Source organism: Saccopteryx bilineata, chromosome 11 (assembly GCF_036850765.1).
Source record: "Saccopteryx bilineata isolate mSacBil1 chromosome 11, mSacBil1_pri_phased_curated, whole genome shotgun sequence".
In the NCBI taxonomy this organism is placed as follows: Eukaryota; Metazoa; Chordata; class Mammalia; order Chiroptera; family Emballonuridae; genus Saccopteryx; species Saccopteryx bilineata.
Window position 1 is genome coordinate 60,226,215 of NC_089500.1, and position 23,495 is coordinate 60,249,709.

At 44.3% G+C, this 23,495-nt stretch overlaps 1 protein-coding gene across 2 annotated transcripts in view; it reads left to right on the plus strand.

Moving 5' to 3' along the window:
- The first annotated feature begins 2,726 nt into the window (after window positions 1-2,726).
- Window positions 2,727-23,495, plus strand: part of GNAL (G protein subunit alpha L) — a 199,474-nt gene continuing 178,705 nt past the window's right edge. For both annotated transcript variants that reach the window (XM_066247490.1, XM_066247489.1), the window contains exon 1: window positions 2,727-3,300. In XM_066247490.1, coding sequence (XP_066103587.1) covers window positions 2,961-3,300 — 340 coding nt within the window. In that variant the 5' untranslated portion in view covers window positions 2,727-2,960. The remainder of the gene's footprint in view (window positions 3,301-23,495) is intronic.

A 23,495-nucleotide genomic window follows, 5' to 3' on the forward strand; every position in this document is an offset into this window, starting at 1 on the left:
ACATTAAACCGGTCCATGACCCAGAAAAGGTTGGGGAACACTGGGGTATAGTGTTCCATAAATATAAATTAGCTAAAAGTGGCTTGTAATATCATTTAGAGTTTAGACCTTCTAGTTTTTCTGTTAATGAGTTAAGCATGTTAACAGATTCAACTAAGATGGTTGATTTATTTCTTTAAGTTCTGTCAGATATCACTTCATGTATTTTGAAGCTGTGTGTACACATTTATAATTGTTATGTCTTCCTAATGTACTGACCCTTTCATCATGATGAAATAGTTCTCTTTATTTTCAATAAATCTCCATATCTATAAGTCTATGTAGCTTGACATTAATATAGCCACTCCAAGTTTTTCAGGAATAATGTTTCTGTATGTGTTACCATCTCCCAAAATTTCACATCTATCTAGAAAGAACCTCAGAATATGATCTTATTCAGAAATACAATCTTTGCATATTGTAATTAAGGTAAGGAGAGAAAGATGAGATCACATAGTATTAGGGGGACCCTAAATCCAATGAGACTGGTTTATAAAACACTGAAAGGGACTCACAGAGACACACACAGGAAAGAAGGCAAGAGAAGACAAAGGCAGAGATTGGAGTGATGCTGCCACAAGCCAACAGTCCCCAGGAGCCACCAGAAGCTGGAAGAGGCAAGAAAGGATCTCTGAGGGAATGGGGGGCCCTACCAACACCTTGATTTCTACTTCTAGGCTCCAGAATTGTGAGAATGGTTTGTTGTTTTAAGCTTGCTAGTTTATGGTGATTTATTACTGCGGCGTGAGAAAACTAATACACCACCATATACAGTTTTCCCTCCCTTTACTATCAACTTATTTGGGCCTATATTTAAAGTGTATTCTTTATAAACAGAATAAAGTGGGGTCTTTTCTTACATTCTCTGCCTTTCGATTGAAAGGTTTAGTTCATTTATGTTTAATAATAAAATGGTTGGATTCATGTCAGCCATTTTGTTAATTTGTTTTCTATTTAATTTATTGTTTCTATTCTTTCTTTGGGCTTATTTGAATTTTTTTATTTTTACTTTTTGGTATTGTATTTTATTTTATTTCCCTAATAGCTTTTTAGGTATCCCGTATCCCTCTTTTCATTATTTTTACTGGTTGCTCCAGGGCTGCACTGAACAAAATAGTTCTTACTAGCTACATGTAGAAATTTAAAGTTAACTAAAATTAAATGAAATTAAAATTTAGTTCTCTAGTCACAATATCCATATTTCAAGTACTCAGTAAGTACACGCGACCAGTGGCTACCTTAACGGACGGTGCAGATATAGAATATGTCCATCATGTTCAGTAGAAAATTCTAAGGGTAACATTACAATCTACTTAGAGTTAATATTATACTACTTTAAATAAAATATTGGAGGCCCTGGCCGGTTGGCTCAGCGGTAGAGCATCGGCCTGGCGTGCGGGGGGACCCGGGTTCGGTTTCTGGCCAGGGCACATAGGAGAGGCGCCTATTTGCTTCTCCACCCCCCACCCCTCCTTCCTCTCTGTCTCTCTCTTCCCCTCCCGCAGCCGAGGCTCCATTGGAGCAAAGATGACCTGGGCGCTGGGGATGGCTCCTTGGCCTCTGCCCCAGGCGCTAGAGTGGCTCTGGTCGTGACAGAGCGATGCCCCAGAGGGGCAGAGCATCGCCCCCTGGTGGGCGTGCCGGGTGGACCCCGGTGGGGCGCATGCGGGAGTCTGTCTGACTGTCTCTCCCGGTTTCCAGCTTCAGAAAAATACAAAAAATAAATAAATAAATAAATAAATAAATAAATAAAATATTGAAACTTTGTGATGGTATTGTTCCTTTACCCACCCCACCCTTTGTAACATTTTTATATGTTTTATATATATTATATATATATTTCAGATTCATAATCATTATTTTATATTAGAAACTGCTTACTTATATGACCCAATGATTTGTGAATTAAAAATCATTCTGGGTCAGGCCCTAGCAAGGTAGCTCAGTTGGTTAGCGCATCATCATGATAAACCAAGGTTGTGGGTTTGACAGGGCACATACAACAATCAACCAATGAATGCATGCGTGGAACAAGAAATTGATATTTCTCTCTAAAAACAAACAAACAAAAAATAAAAACCCATTAAACTTAACTAATTAACAGTGATATATATTATATATTTTAATTTACTCTATGCAATACATAGCCCACAAAGTAGTTGTGTGAGTTTGAAACAGGATTAGATTTTTTAGATTGTGTGATCTCATATTACCTACCATTTAGTCTACAATTCAGCGTATAGGTATAACTGGAATGCGAGATCTTAAAATTAGTGCCTCTATCTCTTCACCTGCACTTCTTGTTTACCACTGTCCCAAGATAAAAGCCACAGTGGTTTCTAAGTGTTGTAATGGCAGCTCCAGAGGTTGACAGCACCACCACCGCCACTGCGGCACTGTCCGTAGCTGCGCGGCGGGCTCGGGAGGCGGTACTTACGGTATGGAAGATCCACATGCGCGTCGTTGTCCATGGTCTTAAGGACCCGCCCGGGAAGCGATACTTGCCTTAACTAGAGTCTGACCAGGCGGCGCTATTTACCAGCAACGTGGACTAGCCAAGACTGCTGTATTTACGGTAACGGAAACCGGCCGTTGCGGCCGTATTTACGGTAAAGAGAACCGCTTGGGCAGCGGTATTTACGGTAAGGGGGGCAGGGCTCGCCGAGGCCCGTCGGCGCGGCCGGCTCTCCGCGTTATCAGGTGATCTCCAGCCCAGGCGGCCGCCACCGCTGCGTCCACCGGAAAATGAAAAATGGCCCTTCAGGGCATTGAGGGGCCGTGGTACTGGCCCCCGGGCCCCCGCACCCCCGCCCTGGGTCCAGGTGCAGCCCCCTCCAGCCGCGCAGCGGGGGGCCCCGCCTGAGCCCCGCGCCAGCCGACCCTGCGTCCCGGCGCGTTCCCCGCGCCCGCGCCGCACCCACATGGGCTTGTGCTATAGTCTGCGGCCGCTGCTCTTCGGGGACCCGGAGGACGCCCCGCGCGTGGCCTTGGAACCGCCCACGGAGGGCGCGCGGCTCTGCCAGGCCCATGCGGCCGGGGAAGCTGGGGCCGGGACCCCGCTCCCTCGGGGCGCCGGTGGGAGCCCGGCGTGCGCACAGCCCAGAGCCGAGCGGAAGAAGGAGCGGCGGCGCCGCCCGGACCAGCTGGATGCCGAGGAGCGCGAGGCCGAGCGGGAGGCGAGGAAAGTCAGCAGGAGCATCGACCGCATGCTCCGCGAGCAGAAGCGGGACCTGCAGCTGACGCACCGGCTCCTGCTCCTGGGTAGGTGCCGTCGACGCCCGGATCTGTCGGAGCCCGCGAGCTCGGGGGTTGGGAGAGCCGGGCGCTCGGCAGAGTTCTCGCAGCGCCCAGTCCCGGGGCTGGGCGGCGCTGTCATCCGCGCTGGGTGGGCGACGCGCGCAGGCCGGATGCAGGGTGGTTTGTCATCCTGAAATCTTGCACAGCATGATTCTTACCCTGACAATATTTACTTCTGTGATTTGGCCGAGAACACACTACCCCGTGATTTTGCTCTTTTCTACACCTTGCGGTTTGGCCAGTCGCTCACTTCTTACTAATTAATGAGCTTCTCGGGGAATTTTTCCCCCCTCGGTTGATGTATTTCCACCATATGTGACCCACAGGGATGCTAACTGGAGCATCTCATTTCCTGCAACAGTGGCAGTTATGCTGCATTTTGAAAACACAAGTGAAAGATTTATAAGCCCTTTTAGCTTGACCACAAAGCCTTTATTCCAATCACAGAATGATAGAGTTATAGGTAGGTGTGGCTGGTTCCCTTTCAAAAAATAATTTCAACAGCTGAAGATATGGTACTTCTGTTTCATTGAGGGAGTTCAACCTGGTGGTCTCAGAATGTTGGCTCCTCTTTCAGGAGCAGAAAAGAGTGGCAGATTTCCCTCCATCCCCTCCCAGCGGTTCTCTGCTAACTGCATGAAAGAAAGGGGGCACAAAATCACCAGTTAACAACCGAAAAACATTTACATACACTCTACTGTAGAATCAAAGCAAAAATGATGAATTCCTGGTGCGACTTGTTGCCTTTTAAATTTCAAGGCAAAGAATAAAAAAATTTAAGACGTGAACTTTTGGTCTAAATTTTTTGAGATAAAAGGAAGAATAACTATTCAGATCTGTACTCTGCTGTGTATGGGGAAAGAACCTATTCCACGGTTTGAGTAAGATACCTGCTTATACAAAAATGTGACTTAAATTTAAGGTCTAGAAGACAATTAAGTCTTCAGTTTGAAAAGGCTCACCCACTGCAAGAACACATGATTAAAACAACACAAACCTAGCTGCTGTATCCTGGTGAAACACCTGAATTCTAAGACAAAAATGAATTTTTGGAGGAGAAACAAAGAAAAAATAAACAAGCAGTTTGCCTGAAAAGGGCAGCAGACCAGCTTGGAAGACCAGCTCGGAAGTAGAGTTTTCATGCACAGTGGTGACATCTAGAATATGACAGAGTGATGTTTTCAGAGGTCTGAAAACAGAATTGTATCCTAGAGTTTCATACCTCATTAAAACCACTATTTGTGTGTGAGAGGTAAATAGATGTTCAGTTATCACCTCCCACACACATTTTTCTGAAAAGAAATTAGAGATTATCCCAACCAATTTTTTTAAAATGGGTCGGATTAAAATACAGTAACTCAAAAAGGAGAGGAGTGTGGTCTCAAAAAATATATATAAGAATAAAATAAATAAGGACTAAAATTGTGGCAGTATAGTGTTGTTTAATGTGATTGTGCAGTTGAGCAGAAGTGTATTTGCCAAAGATGATACACACACACACACACACACACACACACACACACTTACAATCCTGTGAAAAAACTTGGAGAGAAGACCTAAAGAATGCACTGGTGAGCTTCAAAGAACCAACTTCTTGTAACAAGTGTTGAAAGACTCTTCCCTTTGAAGACATAGCCTAATATAGCTTGTGTATCCACATCATATCTGAGATGACAGTGAATCAAATGGCTTACACTTTGGGGGGAAAGTATATCTCTCACTCAATGGCATCAAAAGGAAAAGACATACTGTTATATCAGGTGGACATTGTTTATTAGCTTTGGTGTATATTTAAATTAAACACAGAAAGGTTCCTGGGTTTTTTAGGATTTAGAATGGATTTAGCTGGAAATCTCTGAGTCAGAAACCTGATCTACAGACCATTCATATCTTCAAATGCTTGCTGCTTCTTCCATTATGTCTAGTAGTCATTTATCTTGCTCACTGGCCCCATTTACTGATCTATTCTGGAAATGTGCATTGGAGGACAGAATTCATAGGTTCAGGAAGGACATACTGGTTTCCATGCCCATTAGTCTTAGGTTAGTTCCATCTTCCAAGATAGTATCTCCTCGAGGAAACCTGCCCAATGTCCTCTAGTGGGAATAAGTATGTAATTCCCTTGTATCCACATTGAATTCTGTTCATACCTCTTGTACAGCACTTTGTTACAGTCGCCATGGTTGCTTTCCTGTGCTCTGACTCCTGCTCAGGTCCATCCAATGACCTGAGCTTTGTTACTTGCACTGGACTAAGACTTGTGCACCCACACAGTGCAAAGAGAACAAGAGTCTGGGAGCCACCATGGTAATGAGAGCTTTGCGGCAAGAGTAATATGGTCCCGTTTTAACTTTTTTTTTTTTTTGTATTTTTCTGAAGCTGGAAACGGGGAGAGACAGTCAGACAGACTCCCGCCTACGCCCGACCAGGATCCACCCGGCATGCCCACCAGGGGACGATGCCCTGCCCCTCCGGGGCATCGCTCTGCCGCGACCAGAGCCACTCTAGCGCCTGGGGCAGAGGCCAAGGAGCCATCCCCAGCACCCGGGCCATCTTTGCTCCAATGGATCCTCACTGCGGGAGGGGAAGAGAGAGACAGAGAGGAAGGAGAGGGGGAGGGGTGGAGAAGCAGATGGGCACTTCTCCTGTGTGCCCTGGCCGGGAATCGAACCTAGGACTTCTGCATGCCAGGCCGACGCTCTACCACTGAGCCAACCGGCCAGGGCCCGGTTTTAACTTTTAGATGAAGTATTCTTTCAAGCATGGGGTGACTGGTTAAGTCCAAGGAGGGTGTGTGTCAAAATTAGGTTGGAGATAAGGTGAAAGTTCCAGTTAGAAGGCAGCCAGTTCAGAAGGGATTCTGAAGTTGGAACTAGAGCAGTGTCGTAGGAATGGGGAAAGAATGGGCTGGGAGAGGTGGCAGACCAGTGCATGTGGAAGTGTACCATGGGGAGGAGTTCTCAGATAACTCCCGGAGCGTGACTTATGTATCTGTCAGCTTCAGTTGCCATAACAAAATATGTCAGTAGCTTAAACAACAGACATTCATTGTCTCGTTTTAGAGACTTTATTTTTATTTTATTTTTTTTTAAATTTTATTTTATTTATTCATTTTAGAGAGGAGAGAGAGGGGGAGAGAGAGAGAGAGAGAGAGACAGAGAGAGAGGAGAGACAGGGGGGAGGAGCTGGAAGCATCAACTCCCATATGTACCTTGACCAGGCAAGCCCAGGGTTTCGAACCGGCGACCTCAGCATTTCCAGGTCGATGCTTTATCCACTGCGCCACCACAGGTCAGGCTCGTTCTAGAGACTTTAAGTCCCACGATTGAGGTTTAGTAGGATTGGTTTCTGATAAGGCCTATCTTCCTGGACACAATTCAGCCCAAAACTCATCTAAGGGACTGTATGCTCTGTCTAAAAGCGACAGTGCATCATCCTAGCTTTATCTCGTTGTTGCCATGTGAGAATGCAGGCCCATGTTTCTAGGTCTTCTGAATGTCCCGAATAAGATGGGAATTCCTATTTTCATTTGAAACCTACTTATATTTTAGCATTGGCTAAACAAAATAAAACAAATTAACAAAACACAATCTTTGTGACTAATACAGTCTGCAGGTTACATCTTTATCTCATCTGTCTTAAGCCACACAGACATTTCTGCAGGCGGTGCACTGAGCTTCAGGGACAGCAACCCTGGGTCAATGCCAGCTAAACACACAATTGATAAGGCTGGGTGTGAGATCAAAATATTTATCCAAACCCGTATTGGAAGTGAAGCTACATTCACCATTCTTCAAGTGAATTTTCTATCACTGAGCTCAAGTGGGTACCATTGATTTTTCTTCCACATCTTATTGACTATGATGTAAATTCGCTCCCTGTTCAGCACTTTCCAATTGGAAAAAAGTCATCATGGGCCACCTAACTATTCATTTGATATTATTCATTTTCCAGATAATTATTCAAATTTAAAATGGCCAGTGTGGGTAGGATTTGTGTTTTTTGCTTTATTCCATCATTTCCTGTTGTTTATTTTTATGTTTGGTACTTCTCTGCCTGGAATACATGTTTCGAAATGAAAGAAATCTCTTTGGGACAGTGACTGTAATTTCTTTTATAATTGACTATTATTAGTATGCTGGATGGTACAAAGGTAGGTTTACCATTGCTTGTATGGAAAATAATACAATAATTAATAAATAATAATACAAGAATAAACTGTGTTTTGGTGTTTACAACTAAACCTACTTTTACCCCACCCTGTAGAACAGAATGCTGGCCTGACTATTTGTGTTTTTTTGTTTGTTTAATTTTACTTAGAAAATTAACTTTAACAGGGTGACATTGATCAATAAGAGTACATAGGTTTCAGGTAAACATTTCTATAGCATTTGAACTGCTGATTATGTTGTGTATCCATCACCCAAAGTCAACTCATTAATTTGTCCTCCCTTACTCCCTCTCCTTTCCCCTCCCCCATAACTACTTCACTTTTATCTATATGTCCATGAGTCTCAGTTTTATATCCCACCTATGTGTGAAATTATATAGTTCTTAGCTTTTTCTGATTTACTTATTTCACTTAGTATAATGTTCTCAAGGTTCATCTGTGTTTTCGTAAATGGCAATATGTCATCATTTCTTATGGCTGAGTAGTATTCCATTGTATATATGTACCACATCTTCTTTATCCAGTCCTTTATCAAGGGACACTTTGTTTCCATGTCTTGGCTATGGTGAATAATGCTGTGAGGAACATGGGGCTGCATGTGTCTTTACGTACCAGTGTTTTTTTAATTTTGGGGATATATACCCAGTAGAGAGATTGCTGGGTCATATGGTAATGCTATTCTTAATTTTTAGAGGAACCACCATACTTTCTTCCATAGTGGTTGTACTACTTTACATTCCCACCAACAGTGGATGAGGGTTTCTTTTTCTCCACAGCCTCACTCTCCAACACTTATTACCTGTCTTGTTGATAATAGCTAATCTAATAGGCATGAGGTGGTAACTCATTATAGTTTTAATTTGCATTTCTTGAATAGCTAGTGAAGGTGAGCATCTTTTCATATATCTGTGGGCCATTTGTAAGTCCTCTTAGTAGAAGTGTCAGTTCAGACATGACCTTTATTTGTATCCTTAGTTTCTCTAAGAGGAAGTTACTGGTGCAGTCAGAAAAAAGGGGGGGTATTCTCCACTGTGAGATTTTGAAGACTTTTGTTTTTCAAATAAGTGTCTGTTTTCTTAATGGTAATGCAGCTAGCAGTCTGGACAGCAGTGTTGGGGTGAGCGGTAGACTTGAGCTGTGGGGACTGGGACACACCCTCATCCACTGCTGCCATCATTTGACCAGAGGCTACTGTGGTGCCATGGCTGTTAGCGTCAGTGGAAATCCCAGATACTCTGGCTGTGTCTTGGGTTTTCTAACGTCATGGAAGCATAACACTTTCGCCCAGCCTTGGAAGAGGATGCAGTGTGGTTGTTGCATTTTAGTCAAAACTTCTGTGTCACTCTATTAAATATACTGTTGTTACAGTTTTATAGACTTGAAGCTGTCATTGTTTCTGTGAAGCTGAATTCCATCCCAGAAATTCAGGTTGTTCTTTGACCTGTCAAGACATCAAAAGTTGCCTCACCACCAGTGGTAGCACAGTGGATTGAGCATCAATCCAGAATGCCAACGTCACTGGTTCAAAACATAAGATTGCCGGCTTGAGCCTGAGGTCACCAGCTTGGGCCTGGGGTCACAGGCTTGAGCATGAGATTTCTGGCTCGATCCCCAGTCAAGGCACGTATGAGAAGCAATCAATACACAACTAAGGGAGCAATGAGCTGATGTTCTGTTCTCCTTTCTCTCTCTCTCTCTCTCTCTCTCTCCCCTCTCTCCCTCTCTCCCTCTCCCCCCCACCGCCCACTAAAAAACCCCTCAAAAGTTCAGAGCCCTATTCATATCTGCTCTCTTTGACTTGTGTCTTAGCTCAAGCTGCAACAACAAAGCACCACAGACTGTGTGGCTTAAACAACACTTAAAACTTAAAACAATTTAAAAGTCTAAGTTCAAAGTCCAGCAAGGTTTGGTGTCAGGGAGAGCTGAGCTTCCTTACTGCCCTGCAGATGACCACATTCTAGTGTGTCCTCACATAGCAAAAAGTGAGCTGTGCCCCATCTCTAAGCATTCAGGTATATAGACTGAACTTCAGTGCCTCTACCACAAGTAACCTTCCTGTTACACTGTCACACAAATTTATAATTCCCACTGAAATTCTTCAATGGCAGGCATATTTTTTAGTTGAGACCAAGAGATCTAGCAAATTTTTTAGCTAGTTCAGTTAGTCTATAAAAAGTTTCCAAGCACAAGATTTTCAAATATTTAAGCCCTAACTACTAGGGCCCAAAATCAGTTCATGACATTGAAGCTAATAATCAGTAGTTTGTCAAAACCTCAGTAGATAAATAAGAATAAACAAAGAACTCTAAATGACTGTTTCTTACCCCACAGCACCCAGAATAATTTAGTTCAAGTCTAAATTTATTAATACTTAAGTTATTTTTAGTTAATTTCAAACAGAAGCACACTCTTTAACTGAAAAAGAGAAAAGAGTTAGATTCCCAGGAGTAGAGAACACAGTCTCCATCCAGGGAAAATTCACAGTGTAGTTGAAGAGAAAATAACATGGGTCTAAAAAATGAATAGCAGTGTCAGTGTGTCTGTGCTATGTGATAAACAGCAACAGTGCAGGTCAATAACATCATCACAAGGATCCATGTAAAAATCTCTTTAATATATAACCACTTCCTGTGGAGACGTTACTAGTGGGGGAGGAATACAGGGAAAAGAAGAACGTAATTACTCAGAGGAATTTTGGTGTTTACACATAAATGTGCATAATGCCATTATGACACTGGATGCCAACTAGCAACAGAAGCATCAGGACACTTGCTAGGAGTTCACACCTGGCAGGCTGGCTTCTTTATTAATCAAGGAGCCCTGAAAGAACCCAGAAGTACCCACAATGCCAAGGATGTGGCAGAAACCTGGTGTGCTTACCGAATGGGATTAATGGTTCCTGAAGTTTGAGAAACAGTATATAGTGATTTCAAATGAGAAAGAGATTGCTCCTTTTATATCCAACCATTAAAGTACTCCACAAATCAATATTAGAAGCTACATTTTATAAATTACACCATTATGGCAGAGTGACTGTAAATCAGCATAAAGGAAAAACATTATAAAGTTTGTCTTTTTTAAGCAATATATTCATTGTGAAATTCATGAGCTGCTAATTTAGTCCCCCCCAAAACTGTCTTCATTAAGGCAATGAACATTCTGTTTACTAGTGTTGTAAGAACAACATCAGGTTTTGTTCTAAGTTTTGATTAAAGTGGTTTTAAAACATTTGGGGGACAGGAGGAATAGCTAATCCGGAGTCCAACTATTACAGCAGGCAGTCAGCTAGTTAGATACTAACAAAAGAGGCCCTGGCCGGTTGGCTCAGCGGTAGAGCGTCGGCCTGGCGTGCGGGGGACCCGGGTTCGATTCCCGGCCAGGGCACATAGGAAGTGCCCATTTGCTTCTCCACCCCCCCCTCCTTCCTCTCTGTCTCTCTCTTCCCCTCCCGCAGCCAAGGCTCCATTGGAGCAAAGATGGCCCGGGCGCTGGGGATGGCTCCTTGGCCTCTGCCCCAGGCGCTAGAGTGGCTCTGGTCGTGGCAGAGCGATGCCCCGGAGGGGCAGAGCATCGCCCCCTGGTGGGCAGAGCGTCGCCCCTGGTGGGCGTGCCGGGTGGATCCCGGTCGGGCACATGCGGGAGTCTGTCTGACTGTCTCTCCTCGTTTCCAGCTTCAGAAAATACAAAAAAAAAAAGATACTAACAAAAGAGAAGAGAACAACACTGGCTAAACCTAAACCTGATTAAATACGAAAGTTACAGCTTCAGACACCCCAGATGGCTGTCCAGCCTACCCAGGGAACAGCCAGTTCTTTCTACACATTGAGATGCAGGGATCAGTCGAGGGGAAATTCCATGGTGAGTGACATGTGCAGTAGAAGCCAAGATGACGCCCAGGGTGGTAAGTACAGGCATCGCAGAAACCAGAAAAAGAGGCAAAACTTTGAGGCTTGCACAGTAGGAACCAAAATGGGGACTAAAATGAAGAAGAATCTAGCCTGGGAAAATCTGGAGGAAGGGTCAGCTGGGATAAGGACGTAAAACCCTGGAAAATCCAAGAAAGGTGCTGGATAGAGGGAGGGCCCATCACAAGCTTGCGAAGAGCCAGGAAAGAGATTGGTCAGTTTGAAAGAAAACCTTTTTTTCAAGCCTGAGGTAACATAATCAAAGCTTAACAAAGGTCCTGGGTTGGTTGGTTTGCTTGTTCATTCACGTGCTCTCGTTCCATACAGGCCATGTGGGTCCAAGTGCAGGCCCAAGTGTGGGCCTGGGTGTGGCGGCACAGTACACTCTGAGCTCAGTGCAGCTGGGAGCAGAGACTAAGCTACCTGGAGGGGGACAGAGACTGAACTGAACTCCAGAGGCTCCGGATGCCCTACCAGTCCCAGGAAAATGGGAAGTGAGGCACAGAAGTTGTACGTCTCCAGGCCCTGGCCCTCCTGGACCTGACAGTAACGAGTGCAGGTCTGAGGCCCTCGAGGCTGGGTGGACTTCTCTCAGGATGAAATGGAGGCAGACCACGTGGTCCTAGACGAGACATCAGGCACCTGATGACAGTCCTTTGTTTTCCCGCCAGTAAACTTTACTACAAATGCTCTCACATCCTCCTACTTGCAGTTCTCAATATGCTTTTCTCATGATTCACAAGAACCCGTGATTCCATGGAAGAATCCTATTTCCACTGGCAACGCAAGCATCAGCGATTCATGTACAGAGGTGTGTAAGGGATGTTTAACAGAGTTCTGAATTAGCCCGTGTTTGATAGCGTGAATGGAGATAATTGTAAGAATAAAGGCCATGCCACAGTACGGAGGAACCTTTAACTGGACTACCAAGAAGTGAATGTGTTTGACAGGAACTCCTAGGAGCAGCTGAGAGGGTGATGTTACATCTCCCCGCTGGGAGACAAAGCTCACATTTCTAACTTTCCCCACAGTGGCTTCTCAGGACGAGGTGTCGGGTTGGAATCACAGTGGCTGCAGGTTGTGAGTCAGCATTCGATATTTATACGTCTTTAAGCCATTGTCTGTTTATACATTGAGTGTCTCCATGCATGTCCACGAAGAATGCAGTCATCTGATCTAGCAGAGAGCCTGTGCTGTGCAGGGTCTGGCACAGGCTCCCGGTCCAAGACCTGTTTGGAATTCTGGTTCTTCCTTCTCTGGAAGGTTATTTAGCGCCTCTGAGACTTCTTTCCAGAGGATCATTATGAAGATTGGGTGAGGTGAAACACCATGACCCAGAGCAGGATCTGGGGGCTTCCCTGTTCCTGATGTCCCCCCGTTCACTGAGGTGTAAGGTGTACATGCTTTCCTTCTGGGAACACCTGCACTCTTAACAGGGGACAGAGCCCAGGTTTGATCTCACGGGTCATCCCAGAGTTGTGGGAATTTTGAGGGGCACCTCCAGTGCCGGCAACTAAATGAATCACAAAATAAGTGAAGTGAGAGTGTTAGCTTCTCCCACCCTTTCTATAAATACTTCACAAAGACCCACCCACGAGGCCCCTCGACCTCACTGGCTGATTGCTGTCAGCTGAAGGGTAACCACGAGCACTGGGATGGCTGAAGGGTTGCCGTTTTAAATAACCTGGTCAGGAAGGTTTCACTGAGGATGTGGAGATTTGTACCAAGGCCTCATGGCCTTGTTCAAGGAATAAGCCATGGGCTAGTGGCCAACCATGTGGTAACATATAAGGGACTAAAAGGACCTTGGATTTTATTCTGGTTAGTTGTGATAATCCAAATAGCCAGTGGAGGTTTGGGATGGGATGGTAGCAATGGAGTTCTGAGAAGCAGTCAGGCTCCAGATAGGTTCTGAAGGCAAATTAACAATTTGCTGATGAATTAGATGTAGGTAGGAGAGAAGGTGGAGTGAAGGATTATTGTTATTTTGGGGGGAGAGGTAGAACTAAAATTTATTCAGCGCCTCCAGTATACAGAACATTGGATCTAAATATGTGACGCTCTTGTATCTGAATTGTATGATTATTGGAGAAAACTGTCTTCACAATTTACACTGAGACACTAGTTGCTTGGTTGTTGAGGACTGAAGGAGTGCAGGTGTCTGGTTTGCATTTTTTTTTGAGATTTACCCTCTTTACATTCTTTTTTTTTTTTTTTTCTGAAGTTGGAAACGGGGATAGACAGTCAGACAGACTCCCGCATGCGCCCGACCGGGACCCACCCGGCACGCCCACCAGGGGGCAATGCTCTGCCCTTCTGGGGCATCGCTCTGTCGCGACCAGAGCCACTCTAGCGCCTGGGGCAGAGGCCAAGGAGCCGTCCCCAGCGCCCGGGCCATCTTTGCTCCAATGGAGCCTTGGCTGCGGGAGGGGAAGAGAGAGACAGAGAGGAAGGGGGGGGGGGTGGAGAAGCAAATGGGCACTTCCTATGTGCCCTGGCCGGGAATCGAACCTGGGTCCCCCGCACGCCAGGCCGACGCTCTACCACTGAGCCAACCGGCCAGGGCCTACTCTCTTTACGTTCTTTTTTTTTTTTTTTGTATTTTTCTGAAGCTGGAAACGGGGAGAGACAGACAGACTCCTGCATGCGCCCGACGGGGATCCACCCGGCACGCCCACCAGGGGCGATGCTCTGCCCACCAGGGGGCGATGCTCTGCCCCTCCGGGGGGTCGCTTTGCCACGACCAGAGCCACTCTAGCGCCTGGGGCAGAGGCCAAGGAGCCATCCCCAGCGCCCAGGCCATCTTTGCTCCAATGGAGCCTTGGCTGCGGGAGGGGAAGAGAGAGACAGAGAGGAAGGAGGGGGTGGGGTGGAGAAGCAAATGGGTGCTTCTCCTATGTGCCCTGGCCGGGAATCGAACCCGGGTCCCCCACACGCCAGGCCAACACTCTACCGCTGAGCCAACTGGCCAGGGCCCCTCTTTACATTCTTGAGAAAAGAGTGACCGCCGTAAAGCAGTGCTACAAAACATGTGTCCATTGTCGGAATCTCCCACACTGTTTATTCATTCACCTGCTGAAGAACATGAAAGAAGTATAACAACAACCAGGCCTCAGACAAAACATTCCAGTTCAGCCGGTAAACTCTTCTTATTCCTCTTAAGTAAAAGAAAATCTAGTTCCTTACTTTCCTTATCTGTAAAATGGGCTAATAATAACCTGCCTCGTGGGGTTTCTGCACCCCTGTGCAGGGAGATAGGGCTCAGTGGTGTGGGAGCCGAGGAAGCCTACTGGAGTTTAGAATGGTGAGGGTGAGGGGTTGGTAAAGCAGGATGTGGGCCGGGAGCTGTGTGAAGGGAGAGCCCAGAAACCCTGGTGGGAACCGGCTGTGCACGCACGTGGGCCTCACACCCCCCCCACCCCACCCGGCACAGGGCGGAGGCTGCACCGCAGGCTGCGGGAAACGTCCTCAGAGCAGGCAAAGCACTAATTTCCAAAACTTAAAAAGGAATCCTACCAACTGAGGGCAGAAGATTTAAAACAGACATTTCACAAAAGAAAATACATGAAGAGCCCATATCTGCCAACACCATTGCTCATCAAGGAGATGTATACTAAAGTCAAAAATGGCCATTCACGCTCAAGCAAATGGCTTGAAGACTGACAAAACCAAATGTTGGCAGAGCTGTACAGCAGAAGCCAGCGAACTTTCTGAGGGACACGTGGTGAGTAGGTTTTGTCTGCAGGCCTTAGCATCTCCAGGGCTGCCCTGCAGCTCCGACTAGACTAGGACGGCAGCCCGAGACTGTCCAGGAACATGACTGTGACTCTGTTCCCCTGAAACTGTCTATAAGCACTTAAATTTTAATTTCATGGATTTTTTAAGTGTCTTGAAATACTATTCTTTAAAAAAAAACTTTATTCCCAACTACTTAAACTCTTCTTAACTGTTTAAGCAAAAAATGGGTAGCAAATTCAAGTTTGCTGAACCCTGATCTATAAGTTATTTTTTTTTTAATTTTTTTATAGGGACAGAGAGAGAGTCAGATAGAGGGATAGACAGGGACAGACAGACAGGAATGGAGAGAGATGAGAAGCATCAATCATCAGTTTTTCCTTGCGACACCTTAGTTGTTCATTGATTGCTTTCTCATATGTGCCATGACCACGGGCCTTCAGCAGACTGAGTAACCCCCCGCTCGAGCCAGTGACCTTGGGTCCAAGCTAGTGAGCTTTTCGCTCAAGCCAGATTAGCCCACGCTCAAGCTGGCAACCTCAGGGTCTTGAACCTGGGTCCTCCACATCCCAGTCCGACGCTCTATCCACTGCGCCACCGCCTGGTCAGGCCTGATCTATAAGTTAAACTCACTTTTTGCTGGTGGTACAAATAACATTTTGGATGATTGCCTCATGGAATCACTTACTCTGTGTGTGTGTGTGTGTGTGTGTGTGTGTGTGTGTGTGAATAGATATTCTATGACACGGCAATACCACTCCTAGGAATTTACTCAAGAAAAAAGAAAACGTGTTTATCTAAAGACTTGTACAGAATGTTTATATTAGCTTTATTCAAGATAGCCAAAAATCTAGAACAAGCCAAATATTCATTAACAGGAGAATGAATAAACAAGTTATATATATTCATACAATTAAATACTCAACAATAAAAAATAAACTGATAATATAATGTGGATGAAATTTTTAAGTTATAATATACATATACAATGGAGCAGGGGTCCCCAAACTATGGCCCGCGGGCCACATGCGGCCCCCTGAGGCCATTTATCCGGCCCCCACCGCACTTCCTGAAGGGGCACCTCTTTCATTGGTGGTCCGTGAGAGAAGCATAGTTCCCATTGAAATACTGGTCAGTTTGTTGATTTAAATTTACTTGTTCTTTATTTTAAATATTGTATTTGTTCCCGTTTTGTTTTTTTACTTTAAAATAAAATATGTGCAGTGTGCATAAGGATTTGTTCATAGTTTTTTTATAGTCTGACCCTCCAGTGGTCTGAGGGACAGTGAACTGGCCCCCTGTGTAAAAAGTTTGGGGACCCTTGCAATAGAGTATACTGAAATATACAAAAGAGTACCTACCATATTCCCCATGTATAAGACGTACCTTAATTTGGGGGCCTGAAATTTGAAAAAAAAAAACTTATTACATAAAGTTATTGACTCAAGTTTCAATGAGCACAAAAATAAGCATGAAAAAGCAGGAAATGCAAGTAAAAAAATCTACAACCACTGTATAAGACGCACCCAGTTTTTAGACCCCAAAATTTTTTCAAAAAACGGCACGTCTTATACATGGGGAAATATGGTACTTATAAATATATTTATATTGAATTCAAGCACAGGTAAAACCGTGCTGGGATGGTAGAAGTCAAACAGTAGTTTCAGGGGCAGATTTCTGGGCAAGGTCATGTGGCACCTTTCTGAGGTCATGGAAATCCCTGGGGTGGTGTGAACCTGTGTCAGAACTTAAAAATCCTGTGCACTTAAGATCTATGCATTTTACTGTGTGTAAATTTTGCTTCTTAATTTTAGAAGAATGAATCTCCCCTTGAAAATAATGCCTGGCATATAGCAAAGGCTTAATGAATATTTACTATATTTTAAAAAGAATTCTTTTTCAAGGATATGTATGTTAAAACTCAAAAGAGGGACAAACCCCTAATTATATAATGAGATAATAAATTGTGGCTTGCTACGCCACACCTAAATTTAATATGTTCAGTACAGAAGATCCTTACCATTTGTTGAATGTGTGTTCTAATGCAGTGGTCCCCAACCTTTTTTGGGCTACCGACCGGTTTAATGTCAGAAAATATTTTCACGGACCAGCCTTTAGGGTGGGACGGATAAATGTATCACATGACTGAGACAAGCGTCAAGAGTGAGACTTAGACGAATGTAACAGAGGGAATCTGGTCATTTTTTAAAAATAAAACATCGTTCAGACTTAAATATAAATAAAATGTAAATATGTAAGTTAAGAATAAATGTGCCCTGGCTGGTTGGCTCAGTGGTGGAGCGTCGGCCTGGCGTGCATAAGTCCTGGGTTCAATTCCCGGCCAGGGCACACAGGAGAAGCGCCCATCTGCTTCTCCACCCCTCCCCCTCTCCTTCCTCTCTGTCTCTCTCCCCCTCCCGCAGCGAGGCTCCATTGGAGCAGAGATGGCCTGGGCGCTGGGGATGGCTCCTTGGCCTCTGTCTACCCCAGGCACTAGAGTGGCTCTGGTCTCAACAGAGCGAAGCCCCAGACGGGCAGAGCATCGCCCCCTGGTGGGCAGAGCGTCGCCCCCTGGTGAGCGTGCCGGGTGGATCCCGGTCGGGCGCATGCGGAGTCTGTCTGTCTCTCCCCATTTCCAGCTTCAGAAAAATACAAAAATAAATAAATAAATAAATAAATAAATAAGAATAAATGTAAGTTATTTATTCTTTCTCTGTAGACTGGTACCAAATGGCCCACAGACCAGTACTGGTCCGCGGCCTGGGGGTTGGGGACCACTGTTCTAATGAACCCAAAGATGAACAATCTCTGAAGTGGTGGTGAGGGTGGTGTAGCTAATGTCTGTGTCATGTAGTCAGGATTGAAAAAGGAGTTTTGTGTTCATGTCAACTGCCTATTTCAATGTTTACTGAGCTCCTAGATGATGACAGGCATCCTGGGAATATCCATACCTGCAAATCATAAAACTATAAACTGCTTTATTATTGGGTCTCCTTCTAATATGAAGACATTCACTGGGTCAACTGTCTAGGGAAATTATACATTGATTGTTTTTAATCCAGAATCTTCCCGTTGTAAGTGATAGAATTCCCACTCAAACTCGTGTGAGTTAGAGGCAGAGGAGTGGCTTATGTAATAAAGGAGTCCATTCACCCTGACAACTAATGTTGTCCAAGCTCTGTCTCTCCAGGTCTTGATTCTGCCATGTTTTGGCCACTCTTTCAGATAGGCCTCCAGCGATGCTAACCTCACAAAGTCTCGGGAGCTCCATGGAACAAGGCTTTGGAGTCTTAAACGATTCTGGGCTGGACAGTTCAAGTGAGAGCTTAAAATTTTCTCTAACTGTAGGCCCTGGCCGGTTGGCTCAGTGGTAGAGCGTCGGCCTGGCGTGCAGAAGTCCTAGGTTCGATTCCCGGCCAGGGCACACAGGAGAAGCGCCCATCTGCTTCTCCACCCTTCCCCCTCTCCTTCCTCTCTGTCTCTCTCTTCCCCTCCCGCAGCTAAGGCTCCATAGGAGCAAAGATGGCCCGGGCACTGGGGATGGCTCCTTGGCCTCTGCCCCAGGCGCTAGAGTGGCTCTGGTCACAGCAGAGCATCACCCCCTGGTGGGCAGAGCATTGCCCCTGGTGGGCGTGCCGGGTGGATCCCCGACGGGCACATGCGGGAGTCTGTCTGACTGTCTCTCCCCGTTTCCAGCTTAAGAAGAAAAAAAAAATTTTTTTTTCTCTGTTATTTGTTCTTGTCCAAACTTCAATGTTGCTTTTAGAAACATTTAATATATTCCAAATTATTTCTGAACTTAATTTCAGCATTAATCTTTATTGATTTTTTTTCATGTTTTTATTGTATTCCCTTGCAACGATTAAACAGACAGAAACATATATATTTGCTCCTTAGTGATGTAAGAAAATGAACATATTCCTGGATTCGTGTTCTGGACAGTGATTTCATGATGCTTAATACCAATTAGTATTGCAAGCTAAAGACACTGACGCACTTTGAAGGCAGATTGTTTCAGGCCACGGATGAAGGGCTGATTTCTCTCTTGGGAGAAATCATAGGCATCACTTAAAGCTCTTGGAGTTGGGACACATTGGCATGAGTGGACCAATTAGTAGATAAAGTCTCATTGAGAAATGTCAGAACCATTGGGCGAGGAAAGACCTCTGGCATCATATTTTTTTATTTGGCATTTGGTCTTTGTGTTCATAATTTAGGGTTTGGCAACAAACAAGATATTTAAACCATATTTCTAAAACCCTGGAAAAGACATTCAGGACGTGATGTTTGTGGCATTGCGGGTCCCCAGTTCTGTTGAATATCATATCATCTAGCAGAGAGAAATGAAACATTTTTTTTCCTGAGAGGCTAGAAAGAAAAGCCTCTTTGCCCAAAGCTGGGTTGTTTCAAGTCTATACTTGACCCGGTTGGTTGGTTGCCACTCCTCCCGTTTTTCTCTGGTGAAACTGCACCAGTAATGGCCATTTCGGGTGCACTTTACATCTGTCTGTCCTTGTATCCCTCTGTCTACTTCTCCCCACGTGCTGTTCTCTCTGCCTGGAAAACTTGTCCTCTTTCTGTTTACCTTCATAAACTCTGTCTTATTGGTCACTTCTCAGCTCACTTGTCACTGTGTCTTCGTAGAGGCCTCCCTTATTCTCATTTTCCTCTTTCCATGGGTAGCTGGCTCTTCTCTTCACTGAACTTAACGCATTTTCCAAGTATGTCTTCATTCATTCATGTTTGTGTAGTATCTGACTGAGTCCAGTAAGCTCCGGAATCCAAAGACCACATCCCTCTTGTTTCTCACTCAGTCTCTAGTGTCCTGCATGGTTCCCAAGGAAAAGAGTTTTGATAAATAATTGATGTCAGAATAAAACAGAATGGTAATAAGCAGAGTCCCTGGTACCAAGTGTAAATGCTGGCGGGTGCCCACCCTTCCCGTTTGTGTCCCAGCAGGTGGGCGCTCTAGATCAAGAGTACAGGGTTAAGATGACAAACTTCTTTGTTTGGAAGTTCCTTTGTTTCCTTTTTTATTGAGTTACAATAACTTTATATTAGTTTCAGGTGTACAACATAATGATACGATACTTGTATATATTACAAAATGCTCACCATAGTAGATTTAGTTAATGTGTGTCACTACACTTAGTTTTGTGTTTTTTGTGTGATGACATTTTCTTTCTTAGCAACTTTGAAATTGATGATACAGTTTTATTAACTATAGTCACCATGCTGTATATTACACGCTCAGGACTTACTTTTTTTATAACTGGAAGTTTTGACCAGCAGACATTTTTCTCTGTGTCCTCTGCTTGCTGCTCCTCAGCTACACGTGGTCCTCTGACCCTGGAACCCTGTCCCCTACATCCCTAAATAGCCAGATCCTCCCCGTATTTTTTTTTAAAATAGAGACAGAGAGAGAGTCAGAGAGAGGAATAGACAGGGACAGACAGACAGGAACGGAGAGATGAGAAGCATCAATCATTAGTTTTTCATTGAGCATTGCGACACCTTAGTTGTTCATTGATTGCCTTCTCATATGTGCCTTGACCACGGGCCTTCAGCAGACCGAGTAACCCCTTGCTTGGCAGCAACCTTGAGACCAAGCTGATGAGCTTTTGCTCAAACCAGATGAGCCCGCGCTCAAGCTGGCGACCTTGGGGTCTCGAATCTGGGACCTTGGCATCCCAATCCGACGCTCTATCCACTGCACCACCGCCTGGTCAGGCTGATCCTCCTCATATTTTAAAGGCCATCTCAAGTGTTAGCTCCTCTTTAAAACACTCAGTGATCACCTCTGTTGTAAGTTTCTACTCATTTTATATGTACTTCCCTTATAACACCTTTTCACCTTATATTGTGGATATTTATAAGTTTAGCTTAAATTCATTATCAGGTTATATAGTCTATGAGAGTCATGTCCATTCCGATTCACCTCTGTATCCTCCATGGTGCCTAGCCGAATCTGGTATAAAATAAATAAGAAATAATCATTGACAAAACAGAAGTGAGAACATGGAGATCCTGCTATGCATTTAAATTCCAATCCAGAAAGTTTGCCTTCTGGGTTTTTTGTTTTTTTTTCATAATTGAAATATAATTCATATGCCATAATTAACTCTTTTTTTTTTCAATTTTTTTTTTTTTTTTTTTTACAGGGACAGAGAGAGAGTCAGGTAGAGGAATAGATAGGGACAGACAGGAATGGAGAGAGATGAGAAGCATCAATCATCAGTTTTTTGTTGTGACACCTTAGTTGTTCATTGATTGCTTTCTCACATGTGCCATGACCGTGGGCCTTCAGCAGACTGAGTAGCCCCCCGCTCGAGTCAGCGACCCCGGGTCCATGCTAGCGAGCTTTTTGCTCAAGCCAGATGAGCCTGCACTCAAACTGGCAACCCCGGAGTCTCGAACCTGGGTCCTTCCGCATCCCAGTCCGACGCTCCATCCACTGCACCACCGCCTGGTCAGGCAACCCTTTTTTAACTTGTACAATTTAGTGCAGGGGTCAGGAACCTTTTTGGCTGAGAGAGCCATGAACGCCACATATTTTAAAATGTAATTCTGTGAGAGCCATACAACAACCCGTGTATGTTACGCATTATCCAATAAAAATGTGGTGTTGTCCCGGGGGACAGCTGTGATTGGCTCCAGCCACCTGCAACCATGAACATGAGCGGTAGGAAATGAATGGATTGTAATACATGAGAATGTTTTATATTTTTACCATTATTTTTTTTTTATTAAAGATGTGTCTGTGAGCCAGATGCAGCCATCAAAAGAGTCACATCTGGCTCGCGAGCCGTAAGTTCCTGACCCCTGATTTAGTGGGTTTTAGTGCATTCACAAGGTTCTGGAATCTTCACTACTGTCTAATTCCAGGACAATTTTATCATTTCATAAAGAAGCCCCTTATCCATTAGCAGTCATTCCTCACCCAGCCCTTCCTCCCCCCCACCCCCACCCCCACCCCCACAACCACTAATCTATTCTCTATTTTCATGGAATTGCCTATTTTGGACATTTCACATGAATAATCATACAATGTGTGGTCTTTCTGTCTAGCTCTTTTCACTAAACATGATGTTTTCATCCCAGTATAACAGGTATTAGTACTTCATTTCTTTTTATGGCCACATAATAGTCTACTGTGTAGCTGTGCCACGTTTTATCCATTCATTCAGTTGATGGACATTTGCACTGTTTCCACTTTTTACCTATTATGAATCATGCTGCCAAGAACATTCATGTATAAGTTATCATCTGAGCATACATTTTCACTTCTCTGGAGTGTATATCTAGAAGTGGATTTCCTGGGTCATGTGGTCCTTTCATGTTTAACTTTTTGAGGAACTGTCAAACAATTTTCCAGAGCAGCTGAGTTTTTCCACTAGCAATATGTGGGTTCCAGTTTTTCCACATTCTCACCAACATTTGTTTACTGTCTTTTTTATTACAGCTGTCCTTAGTAGGTATGAAATGTATTCACTGGGCTTTTGATTTGCATTTCCCTGATGACTAATAATGACGAGCATCTTCTCATGTCCTCTTTGGCCATTTGAATATCTTCTTTAGAGAAATATCTATGCAAATCCTGTGTTCATTTTTTTTAATTGGGTTGTCTTTTTATTGTTGAGTCGTAGTAGCTCCTTAAATATTCTAGACTGGAGCCTTTTGTTCTTAACCACATGTAACTCTCCACTTTATGTCCTGACCACAGGATATCTGTTCAGTAGTGAATACTTCAGCTTCAGCTTCTATTTTTATCATTTTAATTGTGTTATATACATGGTCAATATCAAGAGTGTTAATTTCAAGATTCTAAATATGGACTTTACCAACATTTACAAATTTAGGGGGAATATATGGACTTTTCTAAACAAATTAAAATGTCAACATACTTTGGAAACACTGTTTTATCCATGTGAATGCCAAGTGGTAGAACCCAGTGCTTGATGGTGAGATGAACCCATTAATTTAATGGCTAACAGCAATAACATAGCGAAAGTACCATTCAGGGAGATAGAAAACAACAAGTAGAAAAAGGGGGTGGAAAGAAATAAGCTTTGTATTTTTGAAATAGGCGTTTTCTGGGAGTTGATGGACTGACACGTAGAAAAGAACAAACAAAGAGAAAAGGGGAAAGAAACCTGCACCATCGTAAGGAGAAAATTAAGGTGGTGCCTGGAGGACAGTTAGCACTGAACAGTTGTAGAAAGAAATGAAGATCTGTGTTCTGGTTGTGTGTAGTCCTCTCACCAGCCACCAGGTGGTGCAGCCGCACAAGACAGCTGGACTGTGTGTGCAGCTGGCATTGAAAAGCAGGGCTTCTTGCGATTGGCCAG